Below are 18,943 nucleotides of genomic sequence, written 5' to 3'. Positions count from 1 at the left end.
GTCAGCGACCAGTGATTGTGTTGCGCATTTCCCTAAGAATTGTTTTGGAAGCAACCAGTCATCCTAAAGTTCCCCATAGCCCCTTGGTCTGGGTCTTTAGGGGTTTCCCTAGGGTATAACTGTCAGAAGTAGTTGAAAACACATTCACAAAGACGACCCTAGTCTGCAGACAGATTAAAATCAGGCCTCACAAACTTGTTACTGCGCCTCTCCTCCAGTGATTGGTATCTGATGAATGGGTCCCCATAGGTCCATAAGGATACAACGGGGAATCCGCTGTCTCCCATAGGTTGCAATGGACCCCCACCCATGATTCGGTAGATATAATAGTGCTGGTGATGGTAGGTCGCCGCCCCGAGGAACAGAATCACCCCACTCTTCTCTACGTGAGGAGTGCCGCTCCGTGCTCGGGAAGGGCCAGTTACATTGGCGGTGGTACGGAACGGCAGTCAGACAGTCGCCCCACCCCGCGGGACTGCAGATTAAAGACGTGGGAAAAGAAGCCGCCGCCGCCTTTCGCTCCCCCGAAGGGGTGGGGGGAAGGGAAAAGAAAGGGAGGGGGGGGAAAGTCCGCCGCCCCTTGCTCCCCACCCGCCAGGGTAGCTTACGTAGGGAAATCTACAGCTACCCCCCAGGCAGGCTCCATGGGGAGGTCCCCCAGCTTCAGTTACAGGGAAGAGAGCCCCCCAGCTCCACCTGTCCCCAGATAAATTACTAGGCACTTTGCTGGAAGCGCTGCTTGCCGAGCCGCCCCAGGGTTCGCAGTCCTGTCAGCAGGCAGAGCTGGTACCTTGTACGCGGAGCAGGCGGCGAGCTGCCCCGGCAAGACTTCGGGTGACGCTGGCTCTGGAGAGTCCGGCCGGCTCCTGCCTGCTGCAGCTTGGCGGCTTCTACACTCGAAAATGGCGCCCAAACTCCAAACTCGAACCGAAATTCGTTAGAAACGCGCGGAGCATGCTGGGTAAAGAGAGGGACGGCTGTCGGCCTCCCACAGGTTTGAAAGGAGGAAAAAAAAAACCCTCCGGCGCCATATTGTTTTCCGTTACTGTGCGGAACGGGGTAAAAATAAAATAAAAACATTTACATAATTTTGGTAATTTTTAATTTAAAGTAAATGAAAAGAACGGTACTTAAAGGCGCCTAAGTGAGGAAAAAGTCCTACTAATTTAAATGATAGTGTGGGTCAATGGGAGGAGCTTGGTTGCCTGGTAACGGCCTGAGGGGCGATGGCGAACGAAACTAAAAAAGGAATAAATATATTTTAAAAAAATTTAAAATATAAAATTATAATAAATATATTTTTTTAAATATATTAATTAACAGGCCCGTCCGATGACGTCAGTGATTTGTCACCTGGCTTGGGAGGGTCCGTTAGGTGGACGGGGGAGTGAGGAAGTCTCGCGCGGGGATAAGCGTGGGAAATCTCGCGGGAAGTAGCTATAGAGACAGAGCGGCTTCCTTGCAGCGTTTGCTAACAGAGCGGAGAGGACTGAGAGATTAGTAAGTGGTGTCGCTCGTTGCTTCCCCCGACCCCGTATTAGGAGTTCTAGGGCGCCCTTAACTGGGGAGGAGGAAGCTTGTGTTAAATCTGTGAGGGTCTGGGAACAACTGACAGCCCAAGTGCCAGCGACAGGGTCCTGCCCTGGAGAGGGTTCTCCACGCCCATTCACTCTCCCAGCTTGAGACTTGTACCCCTAGACCGACCAGCTGCCTTGGACAGGTAAATTTCCAAAAGGGGAGCTGGAGGGGCTTCCCCCTGTTACCAGAGATGCTGGAGCAATTTGTATAGTGGGGGTGCTGAGAGCCATTTGAACCAAACTGTAAACCCTGTATATAATGGAAGCCACTACAAGCCTGGGGGTGTGGCAGCATCCCTAATTCCAGCACCTATGCCAGTTACCTGTCTTGGGGAAGTGAGAGGATGAGGGGGAAGCCCTCTACTCCTGTAATGCCAGGGTCTGGAGTTATATGGAGATATACCTATCTCATAGAGCTGGAAGGGACCTTGAAAGGTCATTGAGTCCAGTTCCCTGGCTTCACAGCAGGACCAAGTACCATCCCTGACAGATTTTTGCCCCAGATCCCTAAATTTCCCCCTCAAGGATTGAACTCACAACCCTTGGTTTAGCAGGCCAATGCTCAAACCACTGAGCGATCCCTCTGGAGTGGTGGCCCACTATAATTTCCTTGTGGAAAGTGGGAGGGGGGAGCCTGGTCAAGAAAGAGCTGAGGGAACACTCACTCCATACTAGTTTGTGTTAAGCGATTTCCCCCCACTACAACCTGCCTTGAGGGAGGGAGAAAGGCAGGGTTGTTTTGTTGGTCCCTCTAACTTGCCTGGTGAGAGCATGATGAAAAGTGTTTACTACTGTAACCTTTTCCTAGGATGGGTCCCAACAGTAACTTACCAGAAGGAAAATTGTGGCATGTGGCTGGAGGGAGGGGCATGAATGGAAGATGCTATGAATGGGGGGGGGGCAGGGGAGTGTGAGTGGGTGAGCAGAAGTGGGTGGTGGAATTTAGAGAAGCATAGGGGTTAAGTGAAGATTTTGGGGAATGTCACAAGGCTCTGGGGGGTAGAGGGACTAGGAGTTGTGCAGGAGATGGGGGTGCAGTGGGGAGAGCCCAGTTCTGTGCTGCAGTATTGGTGCATCTGTCCCCACAGCCCTGCTTCTTCGGTGTATCAGGGAGCTAGGACAGCAGGATTATGCAGAGTGACTGGTCTCTCACCCTTGAGATCCTTCATTCACATCCCTGTTTCTTTGCCATAAATAGGGTGACCAGATCACCCAGGTCAAATATCGGGACGCAGAGCAAAAAAAAAAAAAAAAAGGCGGCAGAGCAAAAAAACACACACACCCCTGGGCAGCGGGACTCGGGAGCAGTCACGTCTGGGCTGGCTGTTCAGCTGCTGCAATCCCATGGCGTCCCTGGGGCGGAGGCATCGGCAGCCCAGCCCCATTCGTTCCCCTGCGGGACCCGAGCGGGATGGGGGGGCTGGGGCCTGCTGCCCCCACTCCGGGGCCGCCCACAGGATTGCACCAGCTGGGCAGCCAGCCCAGACACGACTGGCCAAGGGCTGGGCGCAGCGTGCACGCTGCTGGGTCCCGCAACAGGCCTGGGCTCGGGGGATTCGGGCCTGGGTGCCAGAGCCGCAGCTGCTGAGCGCCATGGCCGCTTCCTCCAGCCACGGCAGTAGGAGCTGCAGCAGCGGCTGCTCCCGAGTCCCGCTGCCCAGGTGGGGAGAACAGCCGCCGCCTGGCCCCATGGGCCGCCCCCCTACTCTCCCTCCAGGTACCGCCCGACTGAGTCCTGCCTGCGCTTGGGGCCAGGCTGGACTCTCACTCACCCCGGCCCCACACTCCCCCTGCATCTCCACGGCCTCCCTCCAGCGCTTGTGGAGGGAGGAGGAATGGCGTGCTTGGGGAAGAGGTGGGGATTTGGGGAGGAAGCCAATGGGGGAAGGAGGGGGCAGAGTCGGGGCGGGGGGGCACGAGCCCTTCTGGGCTCCGGAGCCTTTGCTTGTTTGTCCAGTGTCCCGACCTAACATTGGTCGGGACGCGGGACAAACAAGCAAATATTGGGACAGTCCCGATAAAATCGGGACATCTGATCACCCTAGCCATCAACCCTCTAATGTTGCCATTCAGCCACCTGTAACCCACTCGTTTTCCTGCTCATTCTCCTGTCTGTCTCACACAGTCATTCTTGCTCATGCTTAATTCCCCAGTGCACTCTGCAGCTGCTTCATAGGCAGCCAAGTAGTAGGAGGGGAGATGGGGTACTTAGCAAGAATGTGGGGGGACATAGGAAGATGAATGGGGTTGGGGGAGCAGAGAATTCTGGGGACTCAATGTAAGATAAATGGAATGTGTTGAAGAGTGGGACTAAAGAGATATGTGAGGAGAGTGCATGTGAGTTGTTATAGGTACAGGACTCTGCCTGGGGCATGATAGAGGAGTGAAGCTATGCAGGGGGCAGGGCTGTGTGGAGGAAGCCTAGGGTGGATAAAATATCAGTGTTGGTAGCTATCTTTGTGACTAACTCTCAGTATTAATACTTCTTTCTGAAAACCAAAACAAAAATATTGCTAGTTTAGAGTTCAGGTTGCTCAAATGCAAATCCCACAAATACCAAGAAAAGTACTAGTTAAGGCAATCTTCATTCATATTTATTTATTTATTAATGCCATCATATGATTCAGATGCAGTCACAGATTTATCACTTCCCCAACAAAAACTCCCTTGCTTGATTACTTAGAGAGAGAATGAAATACAGCAGTCTTAAAAAATTCAAAGGCTTTGATAAATCCGTTGTGAGTCTATGTAGACTGTTTGTTTAGAGGGCTGTCACATATTTAGACCTAATTACAAGGCTGCACAAAGCTGGCACAATTTAAGGACCCAATTCTGAGAGGCATCTTCTGCTGAGTCCTCTCTGCTGAGTCCTCTCCCCTCTAAGTACCTATGGAATTAGACTCTAAACTAGTGAGATTTTGCAATACCAGGACACACTCAACAGAATCCTTCATCACAAAGGGGAAAGGCTATAAAACTATCCAAGCAATAGTTGGAGGCCTTAAATCATGCTCACATTCCAAATTTAGGTAGATTAAAAATTTTAGTCTCTAAAGACCTAAATACGTAAGTGTTATTTGGACATGGAAAAAGCCTCAAGTTGGAGATTTTAGATTTTATTATTATAAAGATTACCACCTGAATGAGAAATAATGTGAACTAATGAAGTGCTGTCTTCCTGGTTCTGCAAATGGGCAACCTAAAACAACAGTTCACCGATGTGAACTACCCCATTCAGCTAAGTGGTGAGACACCTAATGCTGTCAGGCACTATTGTTAACTATTTCCATGCTGATCTCTTTAGCAAACAGCTTCAGCTAGTGTTGCTGGTGAGGAAAGAAGAGTTCAAGCCCACTTCTTCTCTCCATTAAAATCCTCTTCATCCTTGCCTACAGTATTGGCGGAAAGAGAAGATGTATCCCCCTTCTCTGCGCAAAAAGCCTCAAGCTTTTAAGATATTCTTTATTCATTGTACACCTCTACCCCGATATAACGTGACCCGATATAACACGAATTCGGATATAACACGGTAAAGCAGTGCTCCGGGGGGGGCTGCACACTCCAGCAGATCAAAGCAAGTTTGATATAACGCGATTTCACCTATAACGTGGTAAGATTTTTTGGCTCCCGAGGACAGCATTATATTGAGGTAGAGGTGTACTTAATATTTGCTTGTGTCTGGGCTAAATTCCAAGTTGTAGTGACTAACAGTGGCATCTGAATACTGTTCACTGCCCTCTGTGAAAGGATTTGGTAGTCTCAGTCCAGTTCCTAACGAATAGGTATGCATAGTACTGTTTGCAACCGTGGGTATTATGATAACTGACACCTCTTTAAAAAAAAAAAAAGAGAGACAAGGTGGGTAAGAAAATATCTTTTATTGGACCAACTTCTGTTGGTGAGAGAGAGAAGCTTTGGAGTTTGGGAAACTGAGGCAATGTCTATATTACCACTTATGTCAGTATAACTTGTATCACTCAGGGATGTGAATAAGCCACCCTCCTGAGTGACATAAGTTATACCAACTAAAGCGCTGGGGTGGACAGCACTATGTGGGCAGGAGACGCTCCCCTTTCAACATAGCTACCATAGCTCCTTGGGGGTGATTTAATTATGCTCATGGGAGAGCTCTCTCCTGTCAGCACAGATCAGCTACACAGGAGACTTTACAGCTGCGCAACTGCAGCGATATAGCTGACTCACAAAAGTTTTACGACAAAAGTGCTAGTATAGACATAGCCTTAGAATTATTATGTTCAGATTAGGTTCAAGGGCAGAGTGAGGCATTTGTCCTGCAGCAGCCATGCTTTGAAATATTCACAGAATAAGTAGTTTTGACAGTTGTCACTCAAGCACTCTTATGATCATTTTAAAGCCAGTTTAGAAATGCATATTTAAAAATGACTTCTATGAAGTAGAATCCTTTGTAAAAACTTTCTGCTGCATTGTGATACCATGTGTCTTGTATTTGCCACTTTCTATTTCATTGCAAAATAATCCATGAATGTAAACTATCCCAAACTATCTACTTCAGCTATATATTGAGGAACTAGTACTGCAATTTGGCTTTGGTGGAGGCATAACTATAATACTGTAGTTGCATGTAAAGAAGATTAATACTGTAAATTGGGAGTAAATAAATTTCTTATTAAACACCCTAGTTATTTAAATTATGTCCAAAAAACTGCATTAAAAGAACATGAAAGCTGCAAAGCCATGCACTTAAAAGTTAGGAAATGTTAGAATTAATGTTGCCCAGGCAACCTTAATTTTCCTCTCCTCCCCTTGAGTGTATGCATTATGATATAATCCAGGGATCGGCAACCTTTGGCATGCAGCCCATCAGGGAAATCTGCTGGCAGGCCAGGATAGTTTGTTTAGCTGCAGCATCCGCAGGATCGGCCGATCGCAGCTCCCACTGGCCGCAGTTCGCCGTTCCAGGCCAATGGGGGCTGCGGGAAGCGGCGTGGGCCGAGGGGTGTGCAGGTATGTATTCATGTAGCACATGGGCTAAATTAAGGTTACAGGGACAGCATTACTTCTGGCCTTTCCTAACTTTTGAATATTTGGCTTTGCAATCTTGTTTTTGTTGCAGTTTTTTGTAATTTCAGTTCGTTTTATAAAAAAGGTTAATACAGTAGTTCTACAATTTGGAACCAAATTGACCCCCAAGATGGGTACCTTTAGATCCACAACACCCAATTTCTTTCATTGGAGCTCACTGAGTAACTGGTAGCAGAAGCAGGCTATCATTCTCTGTGGAACAGTCTCTAGATGGTCATGAGACACTTTGCCAGTGGATTTCACAGCCTGCTTATGGCAGAGGAAGGTAGAGATTCAGGATCCTAGATTTCAATTGCTGGTTCTGAAGGGTAGTATTCTGTAATGGTTATAGATCCTTATTCCCCCAGCTCGTGTCCCTGGTCCCCTCCCTTCCTGTCTTCCTCCTCTGTTCCTACCCACCATCATCCTGCTCCAGCTCCTGCTCCTTCTCCCTCTGCTCCTATCCGCCCTCTTGCATCAGTTCCCATCCACCTCTGCTTCCTTTCCCCATCCTCTGGGTCCTGCAACCCCTTGTCCTGTCTCTCCACCCCTCTCCTATTCCTCACCCATCTGCATTTCAGCCAGGCTGGTTCTTCCTCTTTCTCTACAGTGCCTGGACACTTGCTGGGGGAGCATTGAGAGTTGATGCTCTCAGTACTGGTGCATGCTATCACAGCTGTCTTGGCAACCAGGAAGAGCAATTGTGGGGAAACCCTGGTCCAGGGTTCATCACCGAATTTGATCTGCTGGTTGGATCATTAGCTTCCCCGGTGTAGGCCTGGGTCTCTGCAGCCCTGGGATGGAGCATGTTCAGTTACTCTCTGGGGATGGTGTGTGCTCAGCAGATGGACTCTTCAGAGAGTTTAGGTGCCGGACTCTAACAAGTGTCTACTGAGCTTGTGCAAACTGGTTTGTTGAGGTTCATAACTTGATCTCATTTGGGTAAATTTTCATGGGGATGGCAAAAGCCACATCCCTGACACCAGGGAAATAACCCATGCATTCAAATGTCAAGCCCTTGCCTGAAAGCATAGAGGTAGTAGAGCTTCTGGACAAAAAGTTTTATAGTATTTAAAAAAAAAACCACATGGACAGAATAATGTATTTAACTCCTAGTTTCATTCTTGGAAATGGCTGAATGGTTCTAGCTGAAACTTTTATTTAAAAAAAAAAAAAAAAGTCTGAGGCAGAAACTTAGGATGGAAAATTTCAACCCAAATGGTTAAAGTTTGACAAAGTTATAAATAACTGAAAACAAGATCTTACAGTGGGAAGTTTTCAGGATGCATTATCAGCTTCACCTATAATTTTCCTTACCCTGTAGCGGCAAGGCATGAATATCTTTATACTCTGATTGGTTTCTGTCTCTGATTTTTCTTGTGATACTGCATTTAGGAATGATGTTTTCCAAGATGGTCTGTGATTTCAAATCGTTCATAAACGGTACCCTGTCCTAATGCCAGTATACTCTACAGGATTGCACAATTTCAACATATACTCTTACAGTTAAGCAGTTCTAGCATCACTTGTTCTTTAAATGGTTTAGTGCAGAGGTTCTCAGGACAAATTTTTTTGGTGGCCTCAGACTGTGGCCACCAACTCACCCAGACGCCCAAGAATGCGGGGGAGGCTCCGGGCACCCAGCCACTTCACTGCAGAGGATGGCCCAAGCAACAGAAGGCTGTCATTCAAACAGTTTGATTTTTAGCGTGGCTACAATAGGCAATGTGGCCTTGTCCTTCCCTCTTCCCCCACCCCACCCGGGCTACCTTGTCCATTATCTCTCTTTTTTTTTTTTAATTAATAAAGAAAGAATGCATGATTTCAAAACAATAGTTACTTTATTTCGAATGGGGGGAGGGTGGTTGGCTTACAGGGAATTAAAATCAACAAAGGGGGCGGGTTTGCATCAAGGAGAAACATACACAACTGTCGCATCAAAGCTTGGCCATTGTCTGCCATTGCTTTCACGGACGGAGGGGCGACTGACGACATGTACCCAAAACCACCCGCAACAATGTTTTTGCCCCATCAGGCATTGGGAGCTTAACCCAGAATTCCAACGGGCAGCGGGGACTGCGGGAACTGTGGGATAGCTACACACAATGCACCGCTCCGTAAGTTGATGCTAGCCACAGTAGTGAGAACGCACTCCGCTGACTTAATGCGCTTAGTGTGGACATACGCAATGGACTGTATAAAATCAATTTCTAAAAATCTACTTCTATAAAATCGACCTAATTTCATAGTGTAGACATACCCTGAGTTGTGAAGACTATATATTAAGGTTGTAACAACCAACAAGAATGCACTTTTTTATGTAGAAATCCATGATTAAATCGAGTCTTCCTGATTAGTGATTTAAATCAAATCCACCCTGATACTTGGTAGCATATTACATGTTACACATATGCAATATGTGCATATTTTGGACCAGATTATCAGTATAAATTAACATAGCCCAATTGAAGTCAGTAGAGCTATGCTAATTTAAACCAACTGAGGTTCTGGTCCAAAATATGTACTCTATAGTAATTATATCTGAGAGAGAGAGAGACTTTTTTAAAACCATATTCTTCAATAGTCTGTCAGTTTATTCCAGTGATTAATTTTTAGTTATTGTGTCCTGCCAATGAAAAGAGGCATACGTTTTTGTATGCAGATACCATAGCTAGTCATCTTCTGAGGCACGTTGAACATAAGAAGGTGGCATGTGATCAGGATTCATCACCGAATTTGATCTGCTGGTTGGATCATTAGCTTCCCCGGTGTGGGCCTGGGTACTGATGGGGAATGTGATGTGAATGTTGATCCTTGCCCCCCACTAGTCAACAACTGTCACCAAACCTGCTGCCTGTAAATGCCAGCCATGTCCTTCTTTGACTACTTATTCTTCTTTGGTCAACAACATCATATATATATATATATATATATATATATATATATATATATATATATATATATATATATATATATATATATATATATATATATATATATATATATATTAATTGGCCTCTCAGAGTTGGTAAGACCACTCCCACCTGTTTATGCTCTCTGCATGTGTGTATATATATCTCCTCAATATATGTTCCATTCTATATGCATCCGAAGAAGTGGGCTGTAGTCCACGAAAGCTTATGCTCTAATAAATTTGTTAGTCTCTAAGGTGCCACAAGTACTCCTGTTCTTCTTTTTGCGGATACAGACTAACACGGCTGTTACTCTGAAACATCATATATATTGCTCACCTATGCCTAGTTGAAGACTGTGTGAATTGTATTGCTGGCCTTCTTTAGAGAACATGCACAACATAATTGCTTTTAAACATTTTATTTTGGGTATTTGTATTTTCCTTTTTAATGGTGATTACTCATTTTAAAAAATCTTTACAGCTGTAACCTATCCAGTGAAGAAACCATCTTTTATACTTTTTAATGTTTCATCTGGACTAGCAAAACCAAGAAATTTAGAAAGAATGAGGCTGAAGACGTCACACTTAAAGGAACCAAAACATATCCTTTGTCTCAAAACAAAGTGTATTAACTTTACACAGCACTTTTGGTAAAATAGAATTATGTTTATCATGTTCTAGTAAAATATGTGATGTGATTGTAAAGACAGTGCAAAGTTATTTTACAGGTTCTGGAGACTTAATTAAAAAAAAAAAAAAGATTTTTATTGTTTTCTGCAGAAATGTAAAGGTCCAGTACTACAAGGTATTAAGCACCTCAAGCAAGGTACTTAGTACCCTCCATTCTCAGTAACTTCTGTTGGAATCTAGGATGTTCAGCACCTTGCAGAAGGTGTCAAGATTTTGTTTGTTTGTTTTCCCTTTCTTCTCTTAGAGGATTTATTCTTGCAAAGAGATTTTCTCATGCAGCTAATAATTTCACTCCTGTATCAATTTGTCTGTTGATACTATCATTTGTTAGTCTTATTGCAAAGGTATACGCTTACCTAATACCACTTTGTTACTCTTAAATGAGTTATCTCCATCCCCAGTGTGATACGGCTATAATGAAAACCAAAATTTGACCAAATGTGTTTTAACTTATGTATTTTGACACCAAGGCCCTCCTGTAGATGGAGCCTAAGCTTTTATCTGTGCTTAATAGATGTGCAGTTTAATTAGACATGATACTTTTAAAGTCACATACTCTGTCAAATTCCTTTTTTGCTCTTTATTTTCTTCCAGCTTTCTGCTGCCTCTTGACACAAAGAAAAATAATGCAATGTAAAGATCTTACGCAAAGAAAAATTACTTCTGTATATAGATCTTTTTTAAATAGCCAAAATTAAATATTTTTAAAATATTTTTTCCTTATTATCACTTTATTTTTGCAATACTTAGAGAAGAGGTATATTCTAAGATTACTTTCAGTAACCAAAATTCAAGACTTCCTTAATTCAATTACACATAAAGAATTGGTTAGCTGTGTGGGCTGGACTACAGCTGATGAGCTATATTCATGTAGTGATGATCACCACATCATAAAATGGAACTTGTTAACTAGTGAGACAACTCAAGTAGTGAAGCTTCCTGATGATATCTACCCCATAGATCTTCATTGGTTTCCCAAAAATATAGGTGGAAAGAAGCAATCCCAAGCTGAGAGTTTTGTACTCACAAGCTCTGACGGTAAGTGTTCTTTAAAATATGTAGATCTTATAAATTCCCAGTAAAAAAAATGCTTATGCCACTCTTAAATTCCAAGTGTAATAAAAGCAAATTAAAATATAGCAAAATTGTACTGATTTTAAAACTAACTATTTTTACAAAATAAGTACATTTTTATAATGCTTCTGAGAGTACATTATGCCTAATGTGATTATAAAAAGGGATGTCACTAGTATTTTTTTTTTTATAGGGTCAAATTCTGTGATCCTTAATTGAGCAAAATGTTCTTATTTTGTAGTTCATAAATTGATCTGAATATGTGCATATGTATATGGATATCAAGAATGTCAAGAGTTATAACAATTATAACAAAATATATCAATTTTTCGGAAGGGTGTATTAAACTTTATTCTTCAGGGTTTAAACCAGTCTGTAACTGTTAGAGACCAGGATAAAACTAATGCTTTCTCTAAGCATCTAGTTCTGGTCACTGTCAGGGCCAGGATACTGGACTGGATGGACCTTGGTGCTGATCCAATATGGCAATTCCTACGTGTGGATTTTGTGATTTTTTTGTTTGTTTGTTTCCTTTTACCCCTTAAAGAGATTTGCCCCCAATTCTGAAATACACTGGCCAGTCCTTGTACCTGTATGAAGTTCCACCACTTAATTAAGTGGGGCTCTGCACAGCTGCAGGGGCCTGCCCATGTACACTGTAGGATCGTGGCATTAAATTTATTCCTGGGGAAATTCTGCGCCACCGCGCATGCAGAATTTGCACAAAAATTAATGGGTTTTGCGCAGAATTTCCTTTTCCTCCACAGAAATGGGCTGCAGAGCTGCTGGCTGCCAGTAGGGACCGCTGGTCCTGGCAGAGCACAGCTCACAGATACTGTCGGGGAGGGAGCTGGAGGGTTCCCGGCATCTGCAGTTCTCTGCATGTCCTGAAGGAAGGAGGTGGCGTGCAGGAATCTCCACAGAAGCCCGAGATCCGGATTCAGGCTGTTTCTTCCTCTGGATTCCTGGGCTCGGGGGGGAGGGAGGGAAGTGTCTGGCCTGGTGTTTGGGAGGGAGGGGGTGCAAGTGTCTGGGCTGGGGATCCTGTAGGATGTGTGGGCTAGGGGGAACCCCATGGCTGGGCTCTGAGAGGTAGGGAGTGCGAATGTCTTGGCTGGGGGATGTGCCGCAGCTGGGCTCTGGAGGGGGTGTGTGGGTGTTTGGCATCGCTGCTAGACTCTGTGGGGAGGGGGCAGAGAAACAGGAACTGGGTTGTTGTAGAGGTTTCCTTAACTCTCTACTACTGGAGGAATTTTTTTTGTTTGTATTGTTACAGACATAGTTGCTGATAGGTATTTGAAATTTTCCAAAACAACTGAAACTGGCATGATTATATAGTGTTCTTCTGACAAATAAAAATACAGAATTTTGCAGAATTTTAAAATGTGCACAGAATTTTTAGTTTTTTGGCGCAGAGTAATTAAGGGGGAAATATGTTTTTCCTTATATTCTTACTAGAAATCTTTTTTTCCCCGTTTTCCCTCACTGTATTCCATTGACCTATCAAAGGAAAAGTTTTGGTGCAGAAACATAATTCTTTAACTTTCTTCAGTAATGAAAATCCACAGTGAAATAACCCATCCAGGAAGGGCTGTGCTTATCTCTCTGTTGCTGCTCATACCTGTTACTCAATGTACTGGCAGAAGCAGCAATCAAATAAAACTGAAGGAATCGAAAGGACAATGCACTGTGAGTGCAAACTACTCAAAGTGCTTTCCTCTGCCAACCTCCATCATACTCCAGTTCAGCTGTTCTTCATCCACAAGTTGATCTCATCCAAATGTGGGTCAGCTTGGTGGTAATTATAGAAAGTATAGGTAGTCTTGTGTGTCATCTGCATATTGCTGGCACATCTTACCATTTCTCCTAGCGGTACATAAGAATGGCCATACTGGGTCAGACCAAAGGTTCATCCAGCCCAGTATCCTGTCTACCGACAGTGACCAATACCAGGTGTCCCAGAGGGAGTGAACCTAACAGGTAATGGTCAAGTGATCTCTCTTCTGCCATCCATCTCCACCCTCTGACAAACAGAGAATAGGGACACCATTCCTTACCCATCCTGGCTAATAGCCATTAATGGACTTAACCTCCATGAATTTATCTAGTTCTCTTTTAAACCCTGTTATAGTCCTAGCCTTCACAACCTCCTCAGGCAAGGAGTTCCACAGGTTGACTGTGTGCTGTGTGAAGAAGAACTTCCTTTTATTTATTTTAAACCTGTTGCCCATGAATTTCATTTGGTGGCCCCAGTTCTTAGATTATGGGAACAAGTAAATAACTTTTCCTTATTCACTTTCTCAACACCACTCATGATTTTATATACCTCTATCATATCCCCCCCTGAGCCCTGGTCTACACTGGGGTTGGGGGGAGGAATCTATCTAAGTTACGCAACTTCAGCTATGTAAATAACGTAGCTGAAGTGGATGTACTTAGATTGACTTACCGTGATGTCTTCACTGCGGTGAGTGGACTGCTGATGCTCCCCTGTTGACTCTGCTTGCGCCTCTTGAGGCGCTGGAGTACAAGAGTCGATGGGAGAGTGCTCAGGGATCGATTTATCGTGTCTAGACTAGACATGATAAATTGATCCAGTGGGGATCGATGACATACCCTTAGTCTCCTCTTTTCCAAGCTGAAAAGTCCTAGCCTTTTTAATCTCTCCTCATATGGGACCTGTTCCAAACCCCCTAATATGGTGACATATAGATATGGAATGGGACCAGAGACATAAACCAATCCTTGTGTGGGACTCAAGAAATGAGGAGTCCTGGTCTACACTGGGGGCGGGGGAGGGCGGAATCGCAGAGGTGCAGTTTCTCATCATTGCCTTTTGGGAATGTCCCTTCAGGAATGATTCATACAATTTTTAGTGTGTTTCTCTCTGGACCCCTGCCTGCTCTCTCAACAGGACAGCAGTATCTTCTGGTCAACAGTATCAAATGCTTCACAGAAGTTCCAGGAGGATGAGAAAGGGAGGTCTGTTCACCATCTATTACCAGCAGGAAATCCTCCATCTGTCCCGCTAATGCTATTTCTGTCCCATATTCTAGCCTGAATCCATGGTGTGTCCCAGGTATAGGATCCTAGCTCCAGTTAGATGAGCTTGTCAGCCTTTGGCTAGTTTCTCTGCGAGCTTGCTCAGGAACCGAAGTTTTGATACTAGGCAGTTGCTGGCTTGATCTGACATATAAGGGTCAGTCCCATTTGACACTGGTCATCAGTATGAAGTCCGGAGCCCTTTCAAGACTCCCCTTCCATTCTACTCCTTTGTCAGATTCCAGGGAGAAGCTTTAGTGCCAGTAGTCTTTTAACCAAACTCAAAAGTGTGTGGCCGGTGGGGGGCGGAGGGGGGAAATACTAAAAGCAACTTCTTTTCCTTTCCTGGGCTTGAACTTTTAATCCATCCTGGGTCCTCCACCAGCTCTCTGTTCTGAAGAATGCTGCCTTCCTGGACTCTTGATGCTAGTCTGGATCCTCTACTCTAATCTACCCCCAAGTCCATCTGCCTGTGGTTGACCTTCTTTCGGGCTCACTTTAGGAATCTGCAACTCTGCTATCCTGTCCCATCAGATCCAGGGTGTAAACACCCTAATGAAACTCTTCCGCTCTCTACTACTCAGAGAGGTACTAGAGTTGTGACACACACATGCACACTCTTAGCTGCCTTCTACTGTGAGCTTTCACTCTTTATATAAACAACTCAACTCCTCCCCCATCTAGGACTCCTCTTCAGTTGGGTCTGGCCCATGCTCCAGGTGCAGCCAGGTGTGTTAATTGGCTTCTCAGGCCCTTATTATTCATTCCACTACCTGTGTGGGGTAAATACCCCATCACACTACCCTGCATAGCTTCTGTAGAGGTTGTGAGGAAAGTTCTCTTGGCATAAACTTGGAGAAATTCTTTGTGTTTCAGCCATTTATTTTTTTGCTATTGGCAGTTGAGTTTCCATACCTCTCTCTGCATCTGATGTAGCGGTCAGAAAATCAAGGAGTTATTTGTGAACAAGACTCTAGCCTCCACAATCAAATCTGCTGGACATTTGAAGGCCAGTGTGTAGATTGTTGAAACTAGAGTATTTTTATGAAGATTCACCAGATCATCAAATCCTTGACCTATGGATAGAGTGCTCCTGTCCTTCAGCATATTTTGGAATTTGATGGGATCCATGATGCCCTCAATTACTATATTGGGGAACTTGAGATTCTTTCTACTATGTAAAAAGCAACAGAGGGTCCTGTGGCACCTTTGAGATTAACAGAAGTATTGGGAGCATAAGCTTTCGTGGGTAAGAACCTCACTTCTTCTTGCATCTGAAGAAGTGAGGTTCTTACCCACGAAAGCTTATGCTCCCAATACTTCTGTTAGTCTCAAAGGTGCCACAGGACCCTCTGTTGCTTTTTACAGATTCAGACTAACACGGCTACCCCTCTGATACTTTCTACTATGTGTTATTCTGAACCTGTAGAGAACCATCACTGATGAAGTGGACTGAACGTGGAGCCTTTGAAATTTGCCTTAATATAATTTGTTACAGATGCGAGAGCCCTTGAGCCCTTGTTGTATGTTCTTGACACTGAGCTTGCTTGTATCATCTTTTTTTAGTAGTTTCATATATTCTACATCCGGTCCCAACAAAGTCAGGATTCATATGATGATCCAGACCCTTTTCAGGTTATTGCATCCTCCTCCTATAGCCTTACACTTCCAGTTTGAGATACAGTGATGGATGGAAACTTTTGAAGCATCTGTAGTATTTAGGACAGGCTGAAGGTTTGAATAAGATCCAGATGTTCTAAACATCTTGGGGATGGGGGGAAGATACCATCCCCTCCCCCATGCCCACAGGCTTGTGTTAGATCAGTGTGTCTCAGAATTTGCTAGGAATGTGGCTTGAGCCCTCCCATTTAGTTTAGAGAACAGTAAGAACTTTAGGGCAGAAACAGTCATTCTTGTAGCTAAGATCATGTGTCTGCCCCAGTCCCTAAAACCATTTATTCTGCAGTGAAGGAAATATGGTTATATCCAAACTGCATCCTAGCTTCTTGTAAGAAGATGGAGAAAAGTGTTCTGCATAAGGAGTCATTTTATTATCCCACCCGTCACATGATACTCTCTGGTGGTTGACAACATGGGGAAAATAACCAGCTCTCTCCTGAGTGTTCCCTCTAATTTTTCCCACGCATGTGCAGAATGAATTTTATGTGCACCAAAATAAAGGTGGTGTGTGACACATCACCTCCATATTGGTGCACATAACAAAATTCGTGTGGTGGGGGTGCGGCCAAGGGGTTTGGGGTGTGGGAGGGGACTCAGGGCTGGGGCAGGGAGGTGAGAGCTCTGGCTGGGGGTGCAGACTCTGAGATGGAGCCGGGAATGAAGGGCTCAGGGCTGAGGCAGAGGGTTGGGGGGTGGGGGAGTTGAGGGCTCTGGCTGGGGGTGCGGGCTGTGGAGTGGGGCTGGGGATGAGTGGTTTTGGGTGCAGGTTGTGGAGTGGGGCTGGGGATGAGTGGTTTTGGGTGCAGGCTGCCCAGGCTATGGCGAGGACTCTCCCCACAACAGCACCTGGGCTGGGGGGGAGAGGCGCTTCTTCACCCAGCCGCAGCAGGCTAGGCTGGGGCTGGGTTGGGGCCGGGAGAGGGGCGCCTGAAGTTGGTGCTCCCACTCTTGCATCACCGTTGGGAGCATCGCAAGTAGTCTCTTCAACCACTATCAGGCAGAGGGTGAGATTCTGTTCTGTGCAATGGGCCAGCACAAACCTGGGCATCACCTGAGCCCTAACCATAGAATCATAGAATATCAGGGTTGGAAGGGACCTCAGGAAGTCATCTAGTCCAACCCCCTGCTCAAAGCAGGACCAATTCCCAACTAAATCATCCCAGCCAGGGCTTTGTCAAGCCGGGCCTTAAAAACCTCCAAGGAAGGAGACTCCACCACCTCCCTAGGTAACGCATTCCAGTGTTTCACCACCCTCCTAGTGAAATAGTTTTTCCTAATATCCAACCTGGACCTCCCCCATGTCCGGGTGCTTCCAGATGTGCAGCCCCTTTGGGGTCAGGGTGTGCTGTGCTAGGTGTGAGTGTTTGCAGGATCAGGCCCTTATTAGTGACCGCTCACAGAACAGGGCTGGAAAATGTAACCCCAAGGCACCGGGGCTTGCGCTACTCCACTGACACTCTGCAACGTCTGTCAAGTACGGCCCCTCTCTGGAGCAGCACTGCTTCCCAACAATACTGGCTGGAGCCTCTGGGGAGCACAGCTAGTGCACCCCCACTGCAGAGCGAGCAGCAGCCTGCACTCCCTCCTGCCCCAGCCAGCACTTGGGGCTCCTTCCATTTGGGACAGGAACAAAGATCCAGTATTGGGATTTCCAGGGGGACAGAAAGTATAATTTCTCTCAGCTCTAGTCCCTCTCCCAAGAATTCCATGACGATGTCTCCACCCTTGCTTAAAGCCATGTTCTGAGCAGACAGGGAGCTGCTGCGGCCAGGGAGAGGCGCCCCTCCACCAGCTGTGGCAGGTCTGGGTTGGGGCTGGGGGAGAGGTGCCTCTCCCCTGGCCATGGCAGGGCCAGGGCTGGGGCAGGGGCGCCTCTCCCCCAGCCACAGCAGGTCCAGGGCTGGGGGGAGGGATAGCTCAGTGGTTGAGCATCAGCCTGCTAAACCCATGGTTGTGAGTTCAGTCCTTGAGGTGGCCACTTAGGGATCTGGGGCAAAATCAGTACTTGGTCCTGCTAGTTAAGGCAGGGGGCTGGACTCAGTGACCTTTCAGGGTCCCTTCCAGTTCTATGAGATAGGGTTGGGGCTGGGGCAAGGGCACCTCTGCCCCCCAGCCACAGCAGGTCCTGGGCTGGATTGGGGCAGGGAAAGGGGCACCTCTCCCTGTTGTGTAGGTCCAGGGCTGGGGGAGAGGCATCTCTCCCCACCACAACCCTGAGCATCTGCGTAGCCCTTAATAGGCTGCAGCACAGCCACACGGTTTAGAGGGAACTTAGTCTCTCCCCTTCTCCCCTGAGTCACACATGTCAATTTCTTAAATTTTTGGTTTGTAGGCATTTTTATTAATAATTCAGTTGTTAAGTGCCATTGCTGTATACAACACAATAAAGACACAGTCCTAGCCACAAGGAGCTTACAGTCTAAAATACAGAGATCAGATAAGAGAGACCCTGAGGATGGGGATAACTTCCAATGCTTATTGTAGGCTTTTATTTTCTTTTAAATATAAATGGGAATAGAGGTGAGTTAGCATTTGTTAGCCTTGCATAAGAGAGAGGTATTATCCTTCTGGTGTTCTCCTGGACTTAACTGACTTCAGATTTTGTCATTGATGGTCCTAAGCTGGTTACAGGGTTTCTTTGTGAGCAAAGTAAGATACTCTCACATTGAGGCAGAGTGTTCTGTTACATTGTTCTGGTTTGGGGAGTGAGAAACTTGACAATAGAATCCAGGACTCCTTCATGGCAGCGCAGAGCATAAAGAGTTGGGCACTAGACCAACCAGCATAGAAATTGCTAAAATGCAACTGATATTTCAATTTTACATCAATGAGTTAGTGAATCTATCTTTGGTCAGATTCTTTATGCCATCAGTACAGAATATGAGTTATAGAATTGCAGCATCCTAGAATGGGAACAAAGTCC

The 18,943-nt window shown here is 45.7% G+C and overlaps 2 protein-coding genes across 6 annotated transcripts in view; one reads left to right on the top strand and one right to left on the bottom strand.

Moving 5' to 3' along the window:
* SMC4 (structural maintenance of chromosomes 4) overlaps positions 1-897 on the bottom strand; it is a 103,097-nt gene extending 102,200 nt beyond the window's left edge. For all 4 annotated transcript variants that reach the window (XM_054040383.1, XM_054040385.1, XM_054040388.1 and 1 more), the window contains exon 1: positions 791-897. The gene's annotated coding sequence lies outside the window, so the exon portion shown is untranslated. The remainder of the gene's footprint in view (positions 1-790) is intronic.
* A 526-nt stretch (positions 898-1,423) lies between these two features.
* IFT80 (intraflagellar transport 80) overlaps positions 1,424-18,943 on the top strand; it is a 164,846-nt gene continuing 147,326 nt past the window's right edge. Inside the window, exons 1-3 of one of the 2 annotated variants that reach the window (XM_054040369.1) lie at positions 1,424-1,500; positions 10,016-10,138; positions 11,044-11,262. In XM_054040369.1, coding sequence (XP_053896344.1) covers positions 10,099-10,138; positions 11,044-11,262 — 259 coding nt within the window. In that variant the 5' untranslated portion in view covers positions 1,424-1,500; positions 10,016-10,098. The remainder of the gene's footprint in view (positions 1,501-10,015; positions 10,139-11,043; positions 11,263-18,943) is intronic. The other variant, XM_054040370.1, reaches the window with a different exon arrangement.

Source organism: Malaclemys terrapin, chromosome 9 (genome assembly GCF_027887155.1).
Source record: "Malaclemys terrapin pileata isolate rMalTer1 chromosome 9, rMalTer1.hap1, whole genome shotgun sequence".
In the NCBI taxonomy this organism is placed as follows: Eukaryota; Metazoa; Chordata; order Testudines; family Emydidae; genus Malaclemys; species Malaclemys terrapin.
The sequence above is the reverse complement of the archived record's forward strand: the minus strand, read 5'-3'. Positions and strand labels throughout refer to the sequence as shown.